Genomic DNA, 26265 nt, shown 5'->3' on the forward strand with positions numbered 1-26265 from the left:
ACAAAAGAAGAGATGTTCTTGGATAATACACTAACACAGACCTGCTATTTCTGTGTCTTTCTCACCAGCATACACACACTCGTTTATTAAATCACAAATATAGTAATATTCTAGATTTTATTTCAATAGTACATTAGTACATTTCACACTATTTATTTCAAGAGCTACTTAACAAAATAAATTAACATTGGTTTCAAGTTGCTAAAAAATAAATGTCAATTTTGATTTAATAAAGTTTTAGCAGGGTTTGAAGGGAAGACGCATATAGGGAAGGAGGCATCGGAGGTACACGTCCAGCAAATAACTGGCTCTGCAAGGAGGTAAAGCTTAACTTGTAAAAGACATCTTTTATGTATATTAACAAACAGTTGTAAAATGCCTTTGTCTTCAATTACCATGGGAAACTCTGAAGAACTATCAATACAAAAGAAAAAGCTAAGCGTTGACCTGCATGGGTTAGAGAATACATAAGCAGTTACATATAATAAGCAGTTATGTATAATACCAAGCATAATCATAAAATATATTAGTAATAAAGACATTTAGAGCCATTAGATTCCATAATCAGGGTCTATGGACATGCACACCATCAGCATGTTTTTGGTCGGACTGTATGAAGAAAAAACAACTATGTTTCTGCCAAGAGGTTTATTATTGGCCATAAATAGCACTTCTGGGAAAAAAAAAACACAAACTCAGTTTTGCTCTTTAAAATTCTGTGGTCATGTACAGGAACAGACTCTGTGCTATCATCTTCTACAGTCCACAAACTATTTTGTGCTGCTCGTGTGCTGTAACTTAAAACCACTTTTGTAGTGAAATTTGATATTTAAATCCAAAGTTAGACCAAAAAAAGGTAAAATAAATCTATACAATGTGCCTGTATGCTTAAGTGCATTATTGTTTTTATATAGTAATGCTTTGTTCATTTTCATGAAGGATGATAATATATACAGTATATGGAAGACACTGTATATCAAAATACTAAAGACTTGCTAAAGGCATGAAACAGATATTAATTTCAGAAATTCATTCTCTTGCATAGATTTCACACTAAGTGAAATTAGCCCTGCATTACTCCAATGTTTGTACCCATGTTGAACTATGGAATGGCTTTGAGTGTTTTATTACACCATCTGTCAGTTTCAGATTATCACTTAAAACTTCAGCAACATTGATGATTCAGTCTGTTAAAGGTTGTTGCCTCCAACAACATTCCAAACCTTCCATACAGTTCCCTCAGTGAGCTGTGTGTGCATTGTCTCAAAGTGAAATCCATATGTGTTTTCTAGGTTAACTGGTCCACTGGGTCATATGTTGAAGATTCGTGATCCACTCTGGAACACAGCGGACGGGTTGGGAGACAACTTTGTCCTCACCAGCTGCTCCTGTCAGACAGAAATGAGAGGTTTACTAGAAATGAGAAGTCAGTTTACTATTAAAACAAATAATTGATGCTCATTCAGGCTTTAAACACAAATCAGACTGAATTCTAATATAGCAGCATTTGGTGGGGTTGGTTAGCTGCCCATATACTTTTGGCCATATAGAGTAAAGGAGGTTGTGACTAGGTTTTGAAATTTAGTGACTTGGACATTGTGAGCTCAATTATCAAGACAATCAGATACGCATTGTAGCTCTCTCGAGCAAACCCCCCAACCTTGCAGTTACTTGTAAGTTTTTTTGAATAAAGGTCTACCAAATAAATGAATAACGTTCAAGAGCACATCCATGATCGATGACACCCACATTTCTTATTCAATATGGATTGCTGATAAAAAAAAAGAGTAAAAAGAAATATCTTGATTGATATTTCAACACTTTTTGCCTTAAAAAGTGTTCTGATGGTTCAGGTACAGAGATGCCTGAGATGCAGAATGTTAATGTAATAAGATATGAAAGACAAGCTGAAGAGGAAAGATAAGACAATAATGAGGCCACTGGTACGGTGGCCGGGAAGTGCAAAACAAATTAACAAAACCGAAAACACATTAACAAGTCAGACAACCCGGAAGCGGTTGGTATAGTTTGTGAATGGAAACTTACCATCATCGGACGAGACACCTTTCATTCACCTGTATATCTTTAATGACAGTCGTCTTGTCCAATGATCGGTAAGTTTCCATTCACAAACTATACCTACCGCTTCCGGGTTGTCTAAACCGGTGCATGAAACACATTAACAAATCAGAAAACAAATTAACAAATCAGAAAACACAACAACATTTCAGACAACCCGGAAGCGGTTGGTATAGTTTGTGATTGGACAAGACACCTGTCACTCAAAGTATACATGAAGTTCAACAGTCTGCCACAGGGAAAAGTTGGAATGGATTGATGGAATGGATTACTGTGGATTAATTCTGTTATTTTCTTGAACGGAGAACTTTATTTAAAGGAGAACTTTACACATTACACATAAGATTCCATACCTGTATATCTTGAGTGACAGGTGTCTTGTCCAATGATCGGTAAGTTTCCATTCAAAAACGATACACTACCGTTTCTAGGTTGTCTGACTTGTCGTTGTGTTTTCGAATTTGTTAATGTGTTTTCTGATTTGTTAATTTGGTTTGGGTTTTGTTAATTTGGTTTGGGTTTTGTTAATGTGTTTTCGGTTTTGTTAATTTGGTTTGGGTTTTGTTAATTTGGTTTGGGTTTTGTTAATGTGTTTTCGGTTTTGTTAATGTGTTTTGCACTTCCCGGCCACCGTACACTGGTGAGTAGAAGAAAATTTAACATGGGGAAGAAGGTTTTTTTTTTAAGATTAGATCTGCTCTTGATACTAGCTACACATACTGTATTAAATAGGTTCTTCCAGAGCCTTTTTAGTGGGAACTCCTGATAAAACCTTAGCCCTTGTCCTTGTGAACAGGTCTGTGAACACTACTGGTTAGATTTTAGTATGAAGGCTACTTAACCTTTTTCACTGATGGCTGCTTCATCCAGTATGGCTTGTCATAACAATTACCTGAACGTTATATCTAAGGGAGCTACTTCAGCTCTTTCCATCCATTTGGCTGTGTGGGTGTATATCGAGGCTTTTGCTCAGCAAGATACAGGAAAAGCTGCAGCTTAATATGAAATATGAACCCAAGCCCTCCTACACACTCTCAATTTTATTTTCCTATAATCATGCACATGCTTAACCATTATTACTTGCTCTCTCTTAAATACATATAATATCTCTTATATACATTCAATTAATATACCCTTGTTCATGACCTCCTCTTCTCCTAAGCATTTTCATCATCATAAGCAGTTAGAAAAGCATCATTGCAGAGCAATGTATGTTGATAAGTACGGAAGAAAAAAAAATGTACACTTTGATAATTATCAGGGGTGGTGCATCACACGGATAACACATAACACATGACATAAGAAACTGAAACACCTTGAGTCTAACTGAAAAAGTGCTCGGTGATGACTTTCACACTCAAACCTCTTGGGCATGCCTATAATTAAGCATAAAAACAAAGAGTGATTGCAAAGTACCATGCCACACTTTATGCTATCTATACATCATGGTGACAGTGACTACCACTCACTGGGTTAAAGCGATTGGCTTTTAGACATCCGATTCATTATCTTGAATGGTCTCATAATGAGTGCCCTCAAACAGCAATGCACCTAATCCAGTCGATGAGATGCACATCGCTTGCAGAAGAGCTTACACCAAAGGCAAACAACACCAACAGGACCCACATATTGCTAAGACACAGTGCTGGTAAAGTTATGATGCGATGGACTACACTCCGTTCCGGCTGGTTAATGTGGCTAATTTAATTTCTCTCAATCGGACTACTTCAGAATACTAATCCCAAAAGGACCCATTTCATTGGGAAATCCTTTATCTACAGCAAACAAAGGGCTCTGAGTTTCTCACTGAGATGAGTATATGTCTGTGTGGTTTTTGGTGTTCAAGAGAACTATGAATGCACCATCAACAATCCAATAATCCACAACCAGAGCCGATATTTCACAGTGTCTTGGCTGAATCAGACTGGCAAACAGTAGTGCCTGCCATACAATTAAGTTAAAAGTGTTTGTTGTATCATAAACTGCAATATCCTGTGCATCATCATGGGAGACTGCTTGCTTACTTCTCAAAAACATCTGCAGCACGTGAGAGCAGCCAACGGCTATAACTTTATGGCTATGACTATAGTAGTTGCTGGCGAAAAAAGAAAAAAGAAAAATACACTCACTGCAGCAAAAGAGATGACAAGTGTATACTGTACTTCGGTGTGCACTCTGCTGGGGATTGATCTGCATGGACAGCCAGTGACTCATGGGATTGCCATAGATGGAGCCGCCAGAGTCTGTCATGCCTTCTTTGAGCCACTGTTGCATCAGCGATCATTTGAAGACTTTGGCAGGGAGAAATAAGTGTTGGGTCTGTGTTGAACTCTGAAATTGTACTGATCTTTTAATTGCTCAGGAGCTCTTGGTTGCTTTATTCCACTTAAATTCAAAGAAAGGACATTATTTATATATTCATTATTTACTGTCCAGTGTCACCCAAATGAGGATGTGTTCCCTTCCGAGCCTGGTTCCTCTCAAGGTATGTTCTTAATATGATCTCAGGGAGTTTTTCCTTGCTACCATCACCCCTGGCTTCTTTATTATGGAAAGTCATTAGAGATCATTTTTATTCTGTTTCTATACTTCTATAAAGCCTCCATAAAGTTTGGGGGCGTTGTCACCCATTTCAGGGGCATTTCCTCTTCTTCTTCAGCCTAGGGCAACATAATCTCTTCAAGTATTCTGATGTATTCAAACTGATCCATGATCTCTGGTATACAATAATATACACAGCCCAAAGCTGTCGTATGAAAAATGTCCCCATACCATCATTTTTTTCCACCATGTCTTCATAGTGTAGCTTGAATTCAGTAACTGGAGGTTACCTGACATAATGTTGATGACCATTAGACCCAAAAAGAATCATTAAAATGTTTTTTTATTTGCCATTTCTCTTTGGGCCAATTGATGTGACCCTTGGCAAATTTTAACCGATTCTGCACGTCGTTTTTTAAACAATGGTGCTTTATGGAGGCTTCCTGGTGATAACTTTGCTTCAGTCATACAGGTCATTTTAGATCTCCTTTGTTCTTTCTAGAGGTGATTGGCTGAATCTGTGCCATTCTGACTATTCTTCTATCTGTTTTAACAGTAGTTGCTTGTTTTCTTCAGTGTGTTTCGGGTTTTTTGTTGCATTTTAAAGCATTTGAGATCTACTTTATATTCCTTTATACTTCTTCCCCTGTCCGTTCAACTTTTGAATCAAATTATGTTGTTCCTCAGAACAATGTTTGGAATGGCCCATTTTACTTAGCAATTTAAAAGACAATATATTTTATAACAATGGAACATTTCCTGGGGGGCATGGTGGCTTAGTGGTTAGCACGTTCGCCTCACACCTCCAGGGTTGGGGGTTCGATTCCCGCCTCCACCTTGTGTGTGTGGAGTTTGCATGTTCTCCTCCGGGTACTCCGGTTTCCTCCCCCGGTCCAAAGACATGCATGGTAGGTTGATTGGCATCTCTGGAAAATTGTCCGTAGTGTGTGAGTGAATGAGAGTGTGTGTGTGTGCCCTGTGATGGGCTGGTACTCTGTCCAGGGTGTATCCTGCCTTGATGCCTGATGACGCCTGAGATAGGCACAGGCTCCCCGTGACCTGAGGTAGTTCGGATAAGCGGTAGAGGATGAATGAATAATGACACCTGATTTTTCACAGAATTAATGATTTCTCTAATTTTACTCCATACTGCTTAACACTCCCCTTTCAATGAATGAGTCAATTACTCATAACAAACACTCACTGTCATGACAGTTTTGGCAGCTATTGTTCACAATTTGTGTTTTTTACATTACTACATCTACAAAAAAATATTTGCAGTGAAGTATCACTCACTCACTCATTTTCTAGCGCTTATTCGAGTGAAGTATCACTACTGCAAAAAAACTGTTTTATCAGGTGATGTACTGATGTATGTATATAAAATATTGTGTGTCCTGAAGGAAAGCCAGGTAACTCTTAGGTATTTGGCAGAATTCTAGTTATATTATGTTTATGTATTTTATCTTACTGTAACCCATGTGTGTGTGTGTGTGTGTGTGTGTGTGTGTGTGTGTGTGTGTGTGTGTGTGTGTGTGTGTGTGTGTGTGGCTGGCTGGATGGATGTGGTCCCTATGGGAATGGCCATTACAGCAGAAAAAAATATCTAATCAGTCTTAGCCTAAGCCAGGCTTTGAGCTGGAAGATGGCTGCTTAACTCTAGTCTTAATGCACAGGACAAACACACAGTTTCCATTCACTCACAATGCTACAGAATTATTGCATATCACTGTCACTAGAAAGCATTTTGGCAAAGAGAAAATATATACAGCCAACGTTACCAATCCAAACCAGAGAAATATAAGCTAAATCTTGGCTATTTTAATTAATTCATTACAAAAACTAATGATCACAAACATAGTTTTGTGACTTAATATCAAGAACAAGGTTAACTTATGATGGTCACTACATTGTGTGACCCAGGTGGCCTCAGTCACAGAACTATAATAACATTTCGTTATACTTCCCTGAGTACCAGAGCTCATGAACTTTCCATTTACAACTCATGCATAAATGGGGCATGTGAACTAATAAGTGTGAATCTGATACTATGCAAACATGCCAGTATGCTGGGGATTTTCTCAGAGGACCAAATGCATATTTTCAAGTTGTTTGGTCTGCTGTGCCATATTGACCTGTTTATCTAGGAATGCTGGTCCAGTCTAATGGGTTGGTTTTTAAGCATAGCCCACAATCAGCTGCATTTACAAACACTAGAATTACTGTCATTTAAAATCGGAACCCATAGTAAAATAGACTTTAAATAGCCAGTAAATTATATTTATCATCACAGACTGTTCCTCATGCTCATATGTAGATCTTCTTCAGACTGTTCCAGCAACTCACAGAACATCTAGATATGTTAAAGAACTAATAACATGGCACCTTGCTTGATCCCACACAAGTAGTCAAAACACTAGAACATGTGACTCACTTTGAAAATTAACTGCATGAAAGAAATTGATGATTACACTGTGTGGATAATTTGGGATATCAATTAACTGTCAGCATCCCACACTGTGGTATTCACCTACAGTCTTTCATATTGACCCAGGATGCCCTTGGTAATTGTTAAACTAAGGCATGGGTAAGGGTATACTAAGGGTTAAACTAAGGGTATATAATTTCTCAGTGTTTAACACAATATTGGCCTATGTAGTATTATTTATATTAAATATTTTTACAAGCACTAGATGTTAGGTGTGAGTGCGGTGATTCTTCCTGAGTATTCACAGGATCCAACAAACTTAACTAATGTTAAGGTCAGAATAACTTTGAAAGACACCCAAAAGTTGATTAGACAATATATATCGTCGCTGTCGGGCGGAAACCTTGTATGTCCAAATTTGGTCAATTTCATATTTTTTCACATATCGATGCTATTGGCCAGTCCCCACGTGGGTCTGTTATTTTTACAAGTTATTAACCAATCTAAAGTCTTGAAAATAGCTTGAGCGCAAATCTCATAACTCCATTGGACACTTCAACTGTCCACCTCTTCCTCACTCCGCGGGAGATCTTCACAGCATATTTCTCCTTAATAAGAGTCGCAACGAATCAACACGTCTTCTGAGGTAAATGTCTTCAAAACACTGGGCACAAAGAAAAAAATATCTTGACCCCCCGCTAGTTCTGGTGCTCGTCTGAGGACAGGAATTTAGCACAGGACAATCCACTGCAACGCGGACTAAACCCTGTGCACTGCAGATAAGGTACGGCGTTTTTTTCATTTCCTGAAAAATAGCGGTTTTGGAGATATGAGGATTCCGCCCGACAGCGACGATATGCAGTTTCCTCTAAAAGTATTGGAACATCAAAGTTTTTGTTTTTGCTATGTACTAAGACATTTAGGTTGAGATCAGAAGATGAACATCAGATTTAATTTTCTGATATTTAATGTGTTAAACAACTTAAAATATTTCAACTTTCATTTGAACGCACCCATTTTTCATGTGATTCAAAAATATTGAAAGCTGTGACAGGTGAGGTGTTTATTTTTGCCCAGGTATACCCTGTACAACTGCACAGTCTGCTGTGTGTTATTCCTTACATTAGCAATTACTTTAGTAGTTATCCTATGTGTTAATATATTAATATTATTACTATATTATATTATTAATATATATTATTATTATTATTATTATTATAAGTCCAATAGCATAATAAATAAGGGAAATAATCCTAAACAAAGCTATACATTCTTCTTGAATTAGTGTCTGTCCATTATAATGTTCTCTCCCAATATTACTGTGATGTTCTTTAATCTCTTGCCCAGATGGGACATGGTTCAGGCATCTGTATTGTCTCTGTCAGCTGGTGAACGTGTCACACATGGTAAGCAGATGGCACAGTGAGGGGACAGGCTTATGTATGTTTTAGAATCTTTGCAAAAAATGAAAAATATCATCTGCCATGCAAGCTGCTGTATGAATACCATGAATAACGAAAAATGATTTGAGTAAAAAGAAATCAACCTTTCTGTCAAAGATGCTCATGAACGCAAAAAGATGCCGACACAGCTTCTGAAAATAGTGTTAGCAAGCAGAAGCATTTCACTCTGCTTGTCATCCTATATTAAAGATTTTTCTGCCAAACATAAAAAAGAAGAAGAATCCACTTTTTTATTTGTTCCATATATATTACAGCAAAATGATTTTCATAGCATATCCCATGATACAGTGACCCAAGAGCAGAGAGGATTATGGGCCTTGCTCACAGGCCCAGCAGTGGTAGCCTGGCTTGAGCTCTGACCTACCGAATAACACAAGTCCCTTCTTTCCCCCAAATTCCCTAAGATTCCCTAATTGAATAAAATAAAGTCTTTTCAACTGGCTACCATTAGGGCTATATGAAATATTGGCCAAATCTAGCACTGCTATGAGGGTGCACAATAATAAAGAAGAACTAGAACGTACATTTCCTGAAGAAAATGTGAATGGTGCTTGCACGTGGGAAATCCCGGAGGCTAGTCGAGATGAGCATGTGATGTCATCTGAATACTCTTGAGGAAGTTTTCCTCATTGTGCTGAGTGTTTTGATATGTCACATGTCCATGTTGTGCTAATTTTTTATTTTCACGTGACATCACGTGACATCACGTGACATCACGTGACATCATCAAAACACACGTGAGGAAGTTCCTCTCATTGTTATGAGTGTTTTGATATGTCACATGTCCATGTTGCAACAAGTTTTTTGATTTTGCATATTTTGGGGGCGGGGCTGCGGCACAACTGGAAGGCCAGTCGGTACACCAATTTAAAAGTTTGTTCAGAGTATCTCCCTAAAGGAGCTGGCCGAGTTATAAATAGTTTGAGATCGTTAGATAGATAGTTCGAAAGCTTGCCGAGTTATAAACCTCCAAAGTTTATAATGGAAGTCTATGGGAAAAAAGGCCACTTTGAGACCCGGTACCGGAAGTACCGGTGCCTGGATCGCTTATAAAAGTCATAGCACACCTCTCCCCAATGAGCCGGTCGATTTGACACCTCATTCATGGGTCTAGGACAAAAGCTGCGGGACAAGTTACGCGCCGAAGTTTTGTCCGGCACAATAGTAATAATGTTGCTTTGCAAGCACCATTAATTACAAAGACATTCTCATTTTCTGGAAAACAGTAGTTTAAAATAAAACAGATGAAAATAATATTTGTTAAAACATTAATGGCCGAAAATGAATGAATGTTCATTTCTCAAAGCAGACAGCTGTAGACCTCCTGTAGTGTTATATGACATTTACCACCATTTTCAAAAGATTGCAAAGCTGTAATCAGGCGTTGAAGCATACACTTTACATATTAAGAACATTAATGGGGGTATTCACACTGGCAGATTTGTATGAAACAGATTGCATGAATAAATTAGTAACGTGAAAGCTGTCATTTGGATCAGGTCAGTGAGTTCAGTTGCACTGGATGTGCTGTGATTGCTACATTTGTTCAGAAAATAAAGTAACCTGTGTGAATGTGTGATGCCGAATGTTGTGGGACATAGAAGCATTTGTGATGACGTAAAATGAACACAAATGCACAAGGGTCAATAGAATCTAGTGAGAACACATTGGGAATAATTGTACTCGGATTCAGGCCAATGTCTAAAAACCACCAATATATTTTAAACGATTAGCTTTGTGTAAAGAAATAAAATAAATAAACAAATAATAAAATTTCTTGCATTCATATAAATGATTCACAAAACATTAAGCATCATCAGTGTCTCTTTGGACAGAAATATCTTCATTTTAATACACATTAAATTTTTACTTTGTAATTTGAATTCATATTTTTTAGTCTTGTACAAAGTCAATTATTACATGAGCTATATAAATAAAAGGAACTGAACTGAACTGAGCTTATGCCAATTCTAACTCATCCTACTGATAGTTTGCCTTAAAACCCTTCATCTTTTTCAGTTTAAATGCTTTTAAACAGCAACATTTTGGGCTGTTCACATGTCATGTTTTACCTGCAGTATCTATGCATGCTTGTGCATGTCACATTATTAGAGTAGGATTGCAGAACACTGTGCACAACATAACTCTACAACTTGAGAGTCTCTACTATAGTCTGTAGGTAAAGCACATTTTAGTTGAGCTTTTATTTCCAACATTTGAGCCATTCTGAAAATCACATTAGAATAGTGATACAAAGTACAGTTTAGCTTGCAACCCTACTATACAGCAACCAGCCAGTAATATTCAACAGCAGCCTAATATTCATTGCACAACATAGATACTGGGGAATTACAAGAGTTAGGATGGGGATTGTAATCTTTCCTTTAACCACACAATTATAGGAGCATGTTCAGGAGGCATGGTGGCTCACAATGATGTTTCTAATAAAATTATAGGGCTTTCAAGTACTTTTTCCTTTTTTGCTTTATTTAAAAAAAAGAGAGACTAGAGGTAGGGGGGCACGGTGGCTTAGTGGTTAGCACGTTCGCCTCACACCTCCAGGGTCGGGGTTCGATTCCCGCCTCCGCCTTGTGTGTGTGGAGTTTGCATGTTCTCCCCGTGCCTCGGGGGCTTCCTCCGGGTACTCCAGTTTCCTCCCTGGTCCAAAGACATGCATGGTAGGTTGATTGGCATCTCTGGAAAAATTGTCCGTAGTCTGTGTGATTGCCTGAGTGAATGAGAGTGTGTGTGTGCCCTGTGATGGGTTGGCACTCCGTCCAGGGTGTATCCTGCCTTGATGCCCGATGACGCCTAAGATAGGCACAGGCTCCCCGTGACCCGAGATAGTTCGGATAAGCGGTAGAAAATGAGTGAGTGAGAGAGAGTGAGAGTGAGAGTGTTTATGCAGGTTACATGCGTGTAAACTGTTCTCTCATTGGTCAGAGTGAGCATGTTTATGTTCCAGTGTTCTATTCAGCGATCATCCATCAAGATATTCAGCAGCTCTGCAAGCTTATTGTGGCTTTCTTTTAAGCTGTTATCGTCTCTCTTTATTGAGAGATTGCTGTTTCAATGCTCTGTTTTTGAATTGCCACCACATGCTCACCCTCAAAGCGGTAGAAGATGAGTGAGAGAGTGAGTGAGAGACTAGAGGTGTTATTCAGCAAAATAGGGTGTATCTCAAATTTAATCATTACAATAATTATATTTTGAATACAGCGAAATTCAAGCTCTTTGTGTCCTTATGTGAACTGGGAGTAGAAAGGTCTGTGTGAGACTTTCTGTTGGGAGACTGTGTTCTGGACAACATTATTTAAGTGCTAAATGGCATAAAAATCTATATAAACTACTGGAATTGTTATGATCTCTTTTAGAATTAAAATTGTCCATTTTATTTGCATGTTGTCTCTTGATTGTTTGGACAATAATTAAAAATTTTCCTTTACACTTGAATAGATGATCTAATTTACATCATTTATTTATATTGCAATCAATCAGAGCTTAGATCAATACACATTGTGAAATGAACCATTCCATTATTGTGAATGTGCATAAATGCTTAAGGTTTCCTTTCAAATGTCTTCTGTTCATCACACCAGAATTAGGATGAATAGTGAAATGGTGAAATGCAGCAGTGATTGAGTCTGTGCCTCTCTCCAACTGAATTATGACTCAATAAGAATCATTTCTTCAATTTCATGCCACATTTGCAGTGAGTGTCCTGCCCTGTACTGTACTGAATCCATTTACATTGTGAAACACAAGGTTATCACTTCCCTCATTCTCTTCTCCTCATTAGTCTTTTTTCCAGTCACTCCCTTTCGAAAATACGTTGTTTACTGTGAGGTACTGTAACATATTGAACCAGATTTCTTGTGGTACTTCATGGTAACTATGGTTATAAATCAAGATTAATCCAAGACCAGGCTCATACAATCTTCAGCTGAATAATTTTTATGAGTTTGTGCCCACTGTAGCCTCTGATTCCTGATCTTGTTTGACAACCAGTCTTCTGCTATTAGAGCACATTCTCCTTAACAATCTACATGTTGTGCTTTCCGACATGTTTTTCAGCTCATTGGTTATAGAGTTATTATAGCCTTCCTTTCATCTCTAGCCTGTCTAACAATTCTCTTCTGACCACTTCTAACAAGATTTGTGGCCCATAGCTGCTCGTTGGATCGTTTAAGTTTGTTTGTTGTTGTTTTTATCTGTGTCTGTGTAAACTCTATAGACTACTTTTCATATTTTGGAAATCCAAGGAAATTAGCAGTTTCTGAAATACCCAACCAGCACCAAGAAGCATTTAACACTATTATTCAAGATATAATCACTTAGATTATTTTATCAAGGTGGATATGAAAATTATTTTTGAATTGCTCAGAGGAGCATTTAAACAACTGTTGTTTTATTTATGAAAGTGAAAGGTTTTCCAGTCATGGTACATACTGTATGTGTTGTGGAAACTAAGGATGCCTGCATTAGCTAAAACATATGTGCAAGTTACATTTACATATACTTCCTGAACAAGTGCAAACCCAAGTACTAGTTGAGTTCATTCATGGGATTTGCGGCACAGTTCCAGTGCACCCGAAATCATACCACCATAGTCTTGGGTCCTGTACTGAACGAGCTGGTCTCAGCTTCATTCCAAACAAACTCTGGGCCAATTTGCTTGTGGTGAAAAAAGCAGTCTGACAAAACAGAGACAATGGTATAGCAATGCATGATCAGAATTGTGTTACATAGCATGTTAGGTTAGTTAAAGGCACACATAAATCGAAGATTAATGTTTCTGATAGATTTTTGGTGATAAAGAATTTTGAGGGTGAGCATGTGGTGGCAATTCAAAAACAGAGCATTGAAACAGCAATCTCTCAATAAAGAGAGACGATAACAGCTTAAATAAAGCCACAATAAGCTTGCAGAGCTGCTGAATATCTTGATGGATGATCGCTGAGTAGAACACTGGAACATAAACATGCTCACTCTGACCAATGAGAGAACAGTTTACACGCATGTAACCTGCATAAACACTCTCTCTCTCACTCACTCACTCATTTTCTACCGCTTATCCGAACTATCTCGGGTCACGGGGAGCCTGTGCCTATCTCAGGCGTTCTGGATTAAAGTCATGGCAGAATACCCTGAGATTGCCACCACAGCACTTAAATCCCTATTGCCATTTCCGACATGTTATCTGTGTGAAGCGGGGTTTTCTGCAGTGACAGCAACCAAAACAAAACAACGGAATAAACTGGACATAAGCAACACACTTCGGGTGTCATTGTCTCCTATTACCCCTGATGGAACCATCTCGTTGCAAAGAAACAAACTCAGGGTTCTCATTGATTTAGCGTTGTAGTGAGTTAAAAAGGCATGTTTAAATACAATTAAATTTAAATAATTCTATTATTTTATAGAATTATTAAAATAGAATTCAACCCCCCCCCAAAAAAAAAAAATAAATAAAACAAAAAAAAAAAAAAAACTTTTCGTAAAGTTTTGTTAACTGGGTGAAAGAGAACCGACCTAAGAAGAAAATGGTTCATTGTAAGTTAATGTAACATTAAGTCAAAAGTTCTGCATTTTCCTTCCAAGTTCTGCAATTAAGAAGGAACAGACATTTATAAACTACTTTGGGTTTTTTTCCAGATGACTGCTTGCTTAGAGGTTGGCTGTGCAACATATTAGAGTCAGCACTCTTTAAAGGTATCGACAGAAGTCAAACCTATTCTGTTGCTGTTTAGTTATCATTTTGCCATTTATAGCTCTTTGCCTTTTATGTAGTTCTGTGGCTGTCACTAAATGTATACATGTTTAATAATTTACAGTTCATTGGCATAAAAAACAAATGAGAAAAATAAAAGTCAGCGTTTCCAAAATATTTGCAGATCTACTAAAAATTCCCTAAAATAAATTCTTTTTTAACAGTATTTACACACATCATTTGCTTTGTCTTAACACAGGCCTCAGCTCATGAAATGTATAATTAGCCGAGTACGTTTGAAAGTGCAGGGAAAACATTAGGGCAGGTAATTCATTCTCAAATGTAGGACAGTCACAGCATGATAATGAAGTGCTGCCACACAAGTGATCCAACTCAGGAAATAAGCTTGATAATTAGATGAGGCACTTAATTAGAAAGAACAAATATGTGTTAAATTAGGCATAAAATCAACAACATGGAAACACATTTATGACACCACACTCTGACTCACCTCTGGTCTGGAACTGACCTCAGCCCTGCTTGCCATCTCTGGGATGTTGGGCTGCGAGTGTGTGCTCATGTCCATCACACTGATGTCTGAGTGCCTGTGTGTGTCAGCATTGAAGGCAGCCTGGTAGCTGGTCTCAGGAGGAGGCACACTGGTCGCTGTAGCCAGAAATGTAGGCCTTTTCTGAACAAGCTTGGATGGCTGCACCCCTGCCCAGGGCCTGTACTCCTCTCTGAATCCAGATAGAAATGAAATATTATGGATTAGAATAGCGTTCCCAAACTTCTTGGGTAAATGACCCCAACTGGACAATTTTCCATGATGCCAAGCCCTGACTACCAAACATTATTCTATTTATAATTTAGGACTTCATTCATATTTAGAACTTGTTCATTCACACAATATTTTGAGTCAGAGTAACTCTATATTTTCAAGGAACTACTGCAGGAAAAACTAAAATGACTAAAAGAGAATGTACTCTTTAAATTGTGGCTTGTTTGATATTTTGTGGTTTGTTTGTTCATAGTTGATATTCAAAATATTAATTTGTAAATATTAACTGATGAATTTGTATTTGTATATTGTGAGTTTCTTTCATGACACAATTTGTAAATCAAACAACCCCCATGTCAGACCCCTGGAGAAGAAGCTGGTATGGGCTGCTCAGACTTAAGTGCAGTATGTTGCTTTACAGTGCAACTAGTTATTTATTATTTTATACTCATTTAGTCTACTTGTTGGTACATCATGGATATTTGGATACATGGATAACATTTTGGCCAAGACTATTATTCAGTGGATAATTGTTGAAAAAAACTGAAAATGAGCAGTAGTGGTGTGATTATATATCACTGAGAATATTTATCCTGACAGAGCAGATAAAGTGTAAACATGAATAAATGATTTACGTCAACCTCTGATTAGATGATTACATCCATCAGAATTTAAATGTGTAGGAATAGATATTTTGTCAGGGGTAATCATGATGTACTAATTTTTATTTAGAAAGATTTTCCGAAACATAATTCTTGAAGAGGACTGGTAAGGCACCGGAAGAATGAAATCCTGATGCCCGAGGGTTAGGGTTCAGCCATGACACCCCATGCTCCTGCTCCCTTGATGTTTCCGGGCACTACGGGAGGCGAGCACAGCGAGAAGCTAACACCTCTCTCAGACCATCTGGCAGCTTGGAAGCTTTTGCTGGGTGTGTCACAGTGGGTTTTGGATAATGTGGGAAAAGGCTACAGAATCCAGTTTGCTTCCCATCCATATCATTTCAGATTGTGCTGCCCACTGTTGTTGGCACAGACCAAATCTCATTCCTCCAGAAGGGACTTTTCTGAGAAGCATCTGAGAAACAGGCCTTAGAGCGTATTCCCCTCCCAGGTCGAGTCTCTGGCATTACAGACAGAATTTCTTGGTTCCCAAGAAGGATGAGAGCGATGCCCAATTTCAGACCTGCCTGCTCCAAATTGTACACCACAACGTACAAGTTAGATGTTACCACGCTAGGTCATTGTGTTGCCAATCAGGTCCAAGGACTGGTTTAAGACAATAATCCTGAAGGATGCCTATCTTCACGTAGGTGTCTGCCAGAGCACAGAAGTCTCCCCAGGTTCGCTTTTGGAAGCAAACCTTACAGGTGCTGGGATCTTCCTTTAGGCCTAGTCTTATCACTTACCCTCACAAAGTGCATGGAGCCTGCTCTTCCATCATTGCACCCCAGGGCATCCATGTACTCAATTATCCAGATGACTGGCTCATCTTGGCTCAATCTAGGGATGTGGCAGCCAGGCATTGAGATGCCGTTCTTGCCCATATGAGGTCCCTAGGCCTCAGGCTCAACCCATGGAAGTGTGTCCTTTCTCCTTCTCAGAGAACCACCTCCTTTGGGATAGTTTGGGATTCAGCCACCATGCAAGCATGTCTCACTCCAGCATGAGGATTCCATCCTTTCTTTCATAGGTGATATCTGGCAAGGCCAATGCCTCTCTGCCATTCAAAGGGTGCTCAGGTCATGGGGGTAGCACCCACAGATATTCCTTTGGGTCCTGCTACACATTAAACCATTTGGACTCAGGAGCAGGGGTTTTTCTTTTCAACCCCACAAATGGTCACAAGGGTTACGTGTCTCAGGCTTTGTACCCTTCTTATGTCCCCTTCTTCTCATACCCTCTTCTTCGTCATACCCCTTCTTCTCATACCCTCTTCTCATACTCTTCTTCTTATCACAAGTCTCTCCCGATGCATGGGAGAGCTCTTGTTTCATGGTTGAGATTACCTAAAGATAGGGCTGTGTCTCTAATGCTGAAACATTTTCTCCTTGACCTCAGGAGCTACCTTTGGTGATTCCCTACATCAATCATTAGGGCAGTCTGTGCTCTAGCCCTCTGTTTAGGTTGGTGCACCAGATCTTGCCCTACATAGAGACCATTGCTGCAAGTCACATTCCTGTTCTCTGTTTTTTTCACTTTCTGTGCAGTGCCAGGTAGATTGAGTCCACTTTGAAATCCATTTCTTAAGCGCAGAACAGCAACAGCATTATTTCCTAGTTTAGCGCACAGGCACATAATGTACCCTGGGCCACATGATCTCGATCTTGACATCCACAATGGGGGTGGGAAGAGGATCACAGTGTTTGAAGAAGAGACAATGGGCAGATTGCTTGCTATAAGAGACATGAGAAACTGCTTGCAAAGATTTTGGGAACAACTAAGATGGTAGATGTTCCCATAGTAGCACATATGACACCGGCTTTAAGCACTCCACAGATAGGTGGAACTGCCTTTGATCAATAATGTTCTACGGCAAGCACTTAGAAATGAATATCCATCCTGAGTGGATCTAAGAGCTCTCAAGGGAGAACAGATGGGAGAAACTGAAATCCCACCTGCATATGTTCAAATACAATTACAATTATGGAAACAATACAGAAAGTGATCCTGAAGAAGATCCTGTAATGACCATATTATTCAGAGAAGGAATAAAGGATGATATGCCAGTTCCAATGATGGACAAGCTAGAAGATGTTGTAGGTCTAAACTAAAAAAAAAACACAGATACCATGATTCCCTTGGCATTTAAAGAGCAACCACATGACAGTAAATCTGACTCATTAGTTAGTTAGTTTACATGCCTTTGACCTGATTTGAAATCAAGCAGGAGTTGATCATTTTGTTGATGGATATTCTTAAGGTATAATTTGGGTATACAGGCAGGGTATTCAGTAGTGAGAAGACAAAAGTAAAGTAACATAAAAGTATGAAACTAAGAACTACATTGCCACTAGGATTGCCACCCACTAGATGAGAAAGAGATTAAAGGAAAACATAACAAAAGAATACGTATCAGATCCTAGCCTGTACAAAGACTGTACAGAGCAGCCAAGAGGAATCCCAAATGAGCAGAAAGTTAGAGAGGAGGTCAAATCAGTTTTTTATAATACATTTTTGTGTGTAAACACCAAACAAAAAATGCTAAATGGAATAACTACATTTATTAGTTTATCACCAGAAATTAATTGACTACACGGATGCAGCACTGCCTGTTATGGGAGAACCATAACCTAATGCCCCTTTTCCACCAGAAAGAACTGAGTGCTGGTTCAGAGCTAGTGCTGGTTCTAAGTTGGTTCCACTGGCGAGCTTTCTAAGAAACAGTTTGCCTTTCCATGGGCTAGAGAGCCATCACAGAGCCAAGTGTTACGTCACAGTATACAACGTTATACAGCAACGCTAGCGCAGCAGCAGCAAACACAAACACAACATCAACAATGGCGGATGTTGCTTTACTGTTAATGCTCATGGCTTTGCGAAACTACATTGGCATCCAAACCAGCAACGTTTTGGTGCTGCTTAAGAACCACTTCTGCTGATTCAGAGCCGGTGCTTTGGGTGTCGAAAAAGAAAGAACTGATTTTAAATTAGGCTCTGGCTCCGAACCAGCACTCAAACTGCCTCGGTGGAAAAGGGGATTAAGTAAAATGACATGGCAAAACAAGCAGGCACTAAATTGGTTCATGGCATTAAAGGGGGTATATTATGCACTTTAGAGATGAATGTTGTAATAACATCCCAAACAGTACTGCACCTGGAAAAACTTTTACCAGAGGCATGGAAAAACAGAAACTTTGTCTCATGTCACTGTGTACTGTGTCAGCTATATATGGTTGAAATGACAATTAAAGCTTCTTGAGTCTTGACTTGACTTGATGTGAAAATGTGTGTAGAGCTGGGAGTAATGTTAACTGCTGTGGGACAAGTATTATGCTGAGCTGTGGCTCCTTGTTGATGTCCTTTCATGTACAGGCCTCTGTTATACAGATGGCTCTTGGATGTGGTACAATTACAAACACTGCTCTATGTAAGGACAATGAACTGAAGGAAGAGATTTATGAACTAAAGCATGGTCCTTGTGACTCCATACCATTGGTCTTGTACTCTGGACTGGATTTCTGAGTATTCAAAGAATCTGGATTCCAGTACCTCAAAAGAGAAAGAAGAAAATGTGTTGAGCCATACACTGGATGTACAGTGGTGTGAAAAAGTGTTTGCCTCTTACTGATTTTTTCTTTTGCATTTTTGTCACACTAATGTTTCAGATCATCAAACAAATTTAAATATTAGTCAGTCAAAGATAACACAAGTAAACACAACATGCAGTTTTTAAATGAAGGTTTTTATTATTAAGGGAAAACAAAATACAAATTTGCATGGCCCTGTGTGAAAAAGTGCTTTCCCCCTAAAACTAATAGCTGGTTGGACCACCCTTAGCAGCAAGAACTGCAATCAAGAGTTTGCGATAACTTACAATGAGTTTGTTACAGCGCTGTGGAGGAATTTTGGTTCACTCATCTTTGCAGAATTGTTGTAAATCAGCCACATTGGAGGGTTTTCGAGCATGAATCGCCTTTTTAAGGTCATGCCACAGCATCTCAATAGGATTCACGTCAGGACTTTGACTAGGCTACTCCAAAGTCTTCATTTTGTTTTTCTATAGCCATTCAGAGGTGGACTTGGTGTGTTTTGGATCATTGTCCTGCTGCAGAACCCAAGTTCGCTTCAGCTTGAGGTCACGGACAGATAACCGCACATTGTCCTTCAGGATTTTTCAGTAGACAAAGGAATTCATGGTTCCATTTAGTACAGCAAGTCTTCCAGGACCTGAAGCAACAAAACAGCCCCAGACCATCACACTACCACCACCATATTTTACTGTTGGTATGATGCTCTTTTTCTGAAATGCAGTGTTACTTTTATGCCCGATGTAATGGGACACACACCGTCCAAAAAGTTCAACTTTTGTCTCATCAGTCCACAGAGTATTTTCCCAAAAGTCTTGGGGATCATCAAGATGTTTTCTGGTAAATCTGAGACAAGCCTTTATGTTCTTTTTGGAACTCTGCCATGCAGGCCATTTTTGCCCAGTCTCTGTCTTATGGTGGAGTCATGAACACTGACCTTAACTGAGGCAAGTGAGGCCTGCAGTTCTTTGGATGTTGTTGTAGGGTCTTTTGTGACATCTTGGATGTCAAACACTTTTTCACACAGGGCCATGTGGGTTTGGATTTTTTCCTTTAAAAACTGCATGTTGTGTTTACTTGTGTTATCTTTGACTAATATTTTAATTTGTTTGCTGATCTGAAACATTAAAGTGTGACAAAGGTGCAAAAAAAAAAATCAGGAAGGGGCCAACACTTTTTCACACCACTGTAAGTGCTAGCCTAACCTCTCCTCGGTGTTTTCCCTCTCCCATTCATAAAGTATCTGGGTTGAAGAGCCAACACCAAGGTGAATTATTGCTAAAGAATGAATACTTCAGGATCATAATACTTCTGCAATGCTGATAGAAAATTTAACTTGTTTGATTTTATAGTAATATTTTATTTATTGTTGTAATAAGAATGATTCTGTAATTGAATATGATATAATTGTAGGTGACTACACAAATTTCACTGAATAATGTGTACTCTAAATAACTGTAACAACTACAGTCAAGCACTGAAACTAATACATGCAAAGTTTGTAACACAATATTTAATTTCTGAAAGGTTGGATCCTCTCTTGAAGTAGGTAGAACTTGATGTAGGTAGTCCCAGAGAAGGGAAATACAGTTGAGGCCAAAATTATTAGCCCCCCAGGAATTTTGGAACATTTTCCTAAAGATCTTTCCAATGTTTGCAGCATTGATAAAACTTGATATAATCAAACATTCGCCAGTGCTATTTAGTAGCTTTTGGTACATTTTGGAATATAAAATACATTTTTAGGCTTGCTTTATAATCAAATATAGTGAAAATGGGGTGGTCAAAAATATTAGCCCCTTGTGAATATTTGCTTTCAAAACACACCCAATTAATCAATCAGCTTTCAAAACACACCTAATTAATCAATCAGCTTTCAAACCACACCTGTGCAGTCAATTGGCTTCCTAACAACACCTGGGCATTCAATCAGCATTAAAGGACTCCAAGGAACAGGGCACTTGAACACATTATTGGGAGAGACTACTTTTACTCACCATGCCAAAGACAAAGGAAATCAGTCTTGAGCTCAGAAAGAAGATAGTGGAGGCTCATGATAAGGGGGAAGGCTATACTGCCATTTCCAAGCTTTTCACAGTGTCTAGAACCGCCGTACGTTGCATCATTGCCAAGTACAAGGAGACAAATTCTGTAAGAAACAAACCTGGGCGTGGTCGTAAGCGCAAGATTTCAAGAACCCTGGAGAGGAAAATAGTCAGAGATATCAGCAAGATGCCCCAGACATCTGCCAAGATGATTGTTGCTGACCTGGCCTCTTCTGGAGTTGATGTTTCAAGGAACACAGTTGTGAGGGCTCTTCATCGTGGTGGGCTTCAGGGCCATCGTCCCAGAAGAACCCCTTTACTCAAACAGCGGCACATCACAGCTAGACTGAGGTTTGCCCGTGAACATTTGAAAGGTAAAGATGAGTTTTGGGAGTCTGTGCTTTGGTCTGATGAGACTAAACTGGAACTGTTTGGGCACATGGATGTTGCTTATGTTTGGCGAAGAAAGGGTGAGGCCTTCAACTCTAAGAACACAGTTCCCACTGTTAAACATGGTGGTGGCAGCATCATGCTGTGGGGCTGTTTTGCAGCTTCAGGCACAGGGAGCCTTGTTCGGGTGCATGGCATCATGAAAAAAGAAAATTATGTTGACATTTTGAGGGATAATATGCAGAAATCTGCTCGTAGTCTAGCCTTAGGTCGTCGCTGGGTCTTCCAACAAGACAATGACCCAAAGCATACATCGAAATTGGTCCAACAGTTCCTGAAGGATACCAAAACAAAGGTCCTGGAGTGGCCCGCACAGAGCCCAGACCTCAATCCTATTGAGAATCTGTGGCGAGTGCTCAAAGTGAATGTCCATGCTCGGAAACCACGTAATTTGGACCAGCTGGAGCAATTTGCAATGGAAGAATGGGCTAAAATCCCTCAGGAAACCTGTGCCAACCTAGTAAAGAACTACTCTAAGAGGTTGTTGTCAGTTGTGGCTCAGAAAGGGTTCACTATTGACTATTAATGACCGGGGGCTAATAATTTTGGACGTTTCATTTTTGCCCTTTCTTGTTTCAACTCACTATTTCAATTAAATATCCTAATCAAACTTAGTGGAGATTTTGTCTCTGTTATTTTGGAAACAAACACACTATAAAACACTTGTTGTTAATGGTCATTTCCATGGAGAAATCAAGAGTTTTGTCTAATTTCATAAGGGGGCTAATAATTTTGGCCTCAACTGTATATAGATAAATATATCCTGATGAGAATACTGAACCAAATATTTAACATGGTTAACATATACAGATATATAAATATTTTTGGCTTGAGTACAATATTCGTGTTTTAGCAAGACCTCACAAGAGCTATGTTAATGCTTACAATCATGATTGTCAAGTCAACATTTAAATAAATTATAATGAAACCGTGTAAAACATGAAGAATGAAAATCAGCAATTACGGTGTGAGAATGAATAGATTTACTTTATTCTCAAGAAAATCAACATTGATGTTAGTCTGATTATGACAATCAGAATTTATAAGTGTTGGTATGGATAGATATGCTGATGAGAATTTTTTAATGACAAGGCTCTTACCATGTTTGTGAATAAGAAAATTGGAAACGTATATAAAAAAGGCTGTATAAAAAGCTGGTTCACAATTGTATTGATTCAGATTATCTGCAGAAGTCTCATCTTTGTTGTTTCTCAATAGTTTGGTTTTTGGTGCACTAAGCCCCTTGTCATCAGAGGTATTGATTTTTATTCAGTAAGATTTTCCACAACACTAGCTATCTAGATGTGTCTAATGGCCTCAGGGAGAGCATCTACATTAAGCAGTTTGGCAATTATGCAGTATTAGTGTGCATTATACAGTTTAAAAAGCAGTATTTAATTCACTCTAAGTATGTGCACTCACAATGCTGAGACAAACGATGGGGCCTCCTTGGATCAGATTGTTTGTTCAGCACATCCCACAGATGCTCGATTGGATTGAGATCTGGGGAATTTGGAGGCCAAGTCAACACCTTAAACTCATTGTTATGCTCTTTAAACCATTCCTGAACCATTTTGCTTTGTGGCAGGGTGCATTATCCTGCTGAAAAAGGCCACAGCCAACAGGGAATACAGTTTCCATGAAAGGGTGTAAATGGTCTGCAACAATTCTTAGGTAGGTGGTACATGTCAAAGTCAAATCCATATGGATAACAGGGCCCAAGGATTCCCAGAAGAACATTGCCCAAAGCATCACACTGCCTCTACCAGCTTGCTTTCTTCCCATAGTGCATCCTGGTGCCATGTATTCCCCATGAAAACGTCATTCCAGACCAGACCACCTTCTTCCATTGTTCCGTTATCCAGTTCTGATGCACATATGCACATTGTTAGCGCTTTTGTCGGTGGACAGGGGTCAGCATGGGCTCCCTGACTGGTCTGCAGCTATGCAGCCCTATATGCAATAAAACTGTGATGCACTGTGTATTCTGACACCTTTCCATCAGAACCAGCATTAACTTATTTTGCAATTTTTGCTACAGCAGCTCGTCTGTTGGATCGGACCACACGGGCCAGCCTTCGCTTCCCACATGGATCAGTGAGCTTTGGCCACCCAAGAACCTGTTGCCGATTCACCACTGTTCCTTCCTTGGACCACATTTGATAGATACTGACCATTAGACCACTTTTGATAGATACTGACCACTGCAGACCAGGAACACCACACAAGAGCTGCAAAAATCCCTGTGATCGCTGCTAGACATTCAAACCATGAAGACATGCATTTCCACATGTACAGATACATTTGCCTCATTTTATGGGGATAAGTTGGTGTCTCTGAAAGCAGACTGTAACATCAGAACATCATAATTTCGCAACTGCAGCAAAAAAATAGTTAGGATAAATAATAAGCCTTCATTACATGAAGGAGGAAGCAGCAATGTAGAGTGTTACAGTGAGTAACAGCTGTGAGAAACGGGCCACATCAGCACTTACATGAACTAATGTGCAGCTTAATCGCGCTTTTAAGGCCTGCGTTTTGAATTATCATGTGCTGATTAGATTTGGCGTTTTCTATTAGTGGACACTATCGAGATGGCTCACTATATTAGTGTGTGATCGGATGTTATCTCCTCGCATGGGCTATGACAAAAATTGTGTGTGTGTGTGTGTGTGGGGGGGGGGGGGAAACAGCACAGTTTAGGAGCCAAGAGCTCAGCCTAGTGTATCACAGCCTCATTATAAGTCATTATTAAGGTTTCTGTGCCTCTTTTTTTTAATCCCTTGCTTGGGGCATAGTTAACAAAGTGCATTACATAATACACTGCATTACATTTGGCTATTCGCTTTTAAACCACTGCAATGCAACAGCCCTGGTCCAGGCGTTCCCTGATTTCACTTAAACACTGATTTTACGCATATTTCCATTTGCTTACTATTTCTCTAAGAAAATATTTGTGCCATTACTCATCCCTCATCACTCATCACAGACAGCATCCTCACACTGCATCTGTAGCCGATTTGATCCAGTAAGTGGTGTGGAAACACTCCTTCCTCTAGTTGTTACCTGTAAGAGCTTGTTTTGGACGCTTCGCTCTCAACGTGTTTCTCTCTGGCTGTGCGCGCTTCTTTTCCTGCCCGCAGCTGGTTCTGCTTTACAGGACTGCTTTTAATAATCCATGGGAAATTGTCTTTTTTTGGAATGGGCCACGGTTTATAGTCCTGTTTGTACTGGGTCACGCTGGAAAACGGCGCGTCCTCGGGCGGTTTGTAACTCGCCTCCGCGCGCTTGCGATGCACTCGGTTGACTCCGCCGTCCTGCGCCGCGGAAACGTGTCTGTGCTCCGGAGTGGCGTGACCATGCGTCTGCGTTCGCTCGGTGGGAACGTGTCCGGTGACCGATCGGATCTCCTGATCTGCGATATCAGAGTAGTTTTGGATGGTCAGTGGGACGGACAGGTCCGATTTGTCAAACTGGTTCCAGAACTGCGCCAGACAGCAGACCCGACTAATGCACGGCCACGCCATAATGATCTGAGAAAATGGAACTAAAAGAAAGGGGGGGAAAAAATAAAATAAATCAACTAAAAGATAAAAAAAATACAGAATTTGTTCTGTCACATTCAGAACGGGTGAATCCTAGTGCTGCTTATGAAGCGATGAACAGGGCTGAGAGCAAAAACGCACGCTCCTGACGCTTTACACTCTCATTTCACGTGTTCACTGATCTCTCATCGACGCAGAAAAATCCATAACAAATCCGACAACGAGCCACGAAAAATAAAGGACTCCTGCTGTGTTACAGAAATGATTTCTAATGACTTTGGAATAATGAATTAAATTCCATCCATCCTCTAATCATATATAACAGTTCTTAGTGTCCATAGATTTGGGACTCTTTTATGATTCATTCATAAAGTGGCAATAATTAACAGCAAAAATGTAAAGAGCACAGTGTAATACAATATCTAATCAGAATGCAAACACTGGACAAAGTGACTAAGTTCATTAATATAGGATACAAGGTGAAACCAGCCATACACGTATCCTCCACATCTGGGGATAGCTTCAAGTTATCACCTCTCTACTGTACAGAAATAAAGATCTGGGAGCTATTACTGTAGATACTAGAAGCAGCTACATTACAGTGATCACGGTGATCAATTGTTTACGCTTATATTGATGCAGAATTTCTTTTAAAAAACTATTAACCAAAGTATACAGATAGCTTTATAGATCTGAGTTCAAAACATTTAGGATTGGAGTTAATAGTTGTCTCAGAATGTCTCCATCTGCAGGTAAATGTTTACAGATGAGTACTGTCTGTGTGGAGCATATGGTTACTTACATCAAGGTTTTCTGGCTCTCTCCCACCTCCTAAAAACTGCCAGATGTTTTGGCTACTGATAATTACTTCTAGGAATAAACTAGTAAGTGAGTGTGAACCTGGTTGTGACTGCAAGGCAACCCTGAACAGAAGGAAGTGATTTATTGAATATGACTGAAAGAATGAATCAAGC

General features: G+C 39.3%; 1 protein-coding gene across 1 annotated transcript; it reads right to left on the minus strand.

The window, feature by feature from the left end:
* Positions 1-255: 255 nt before the first annotated feature.
* Positions 256-25384, minus strand: map6d1 (MAP6 domain containing 1). The gene is made up of 3 exons (XM_060896607.1): positions 24813-25384; positions 14733-14961; positions 256-1388 (listed from the first exon to the last, which is right to left on the minus strand). Exons 1-3 carry the CDS (start codon positions 25271-25273, stop codon positions 1311-1313), a joined length of 768 nt encoding a protein of 255 aa, XP_060752590.1. The 5' UTR covers positions 25274-25384; the 3' UTR covers positions 256-1310.
* Positions 25385-26265: the final 881 nt, after the last annotated feature.

This window comes from Tachysurus vachellii, chromosome 1 (genome assembly GCF_030014155.1).
Source record: "Tachysurus vachellii isolate PV-2020 chromosome 1, HZAU_Pvac_v1, whole genome shotgun sequence".
NCBI lineage: Eukaryota > Metazoa > Chordata > Actinopteri > Siluriformes > Bagridae > Tachysurus > Tachysurus vachellii.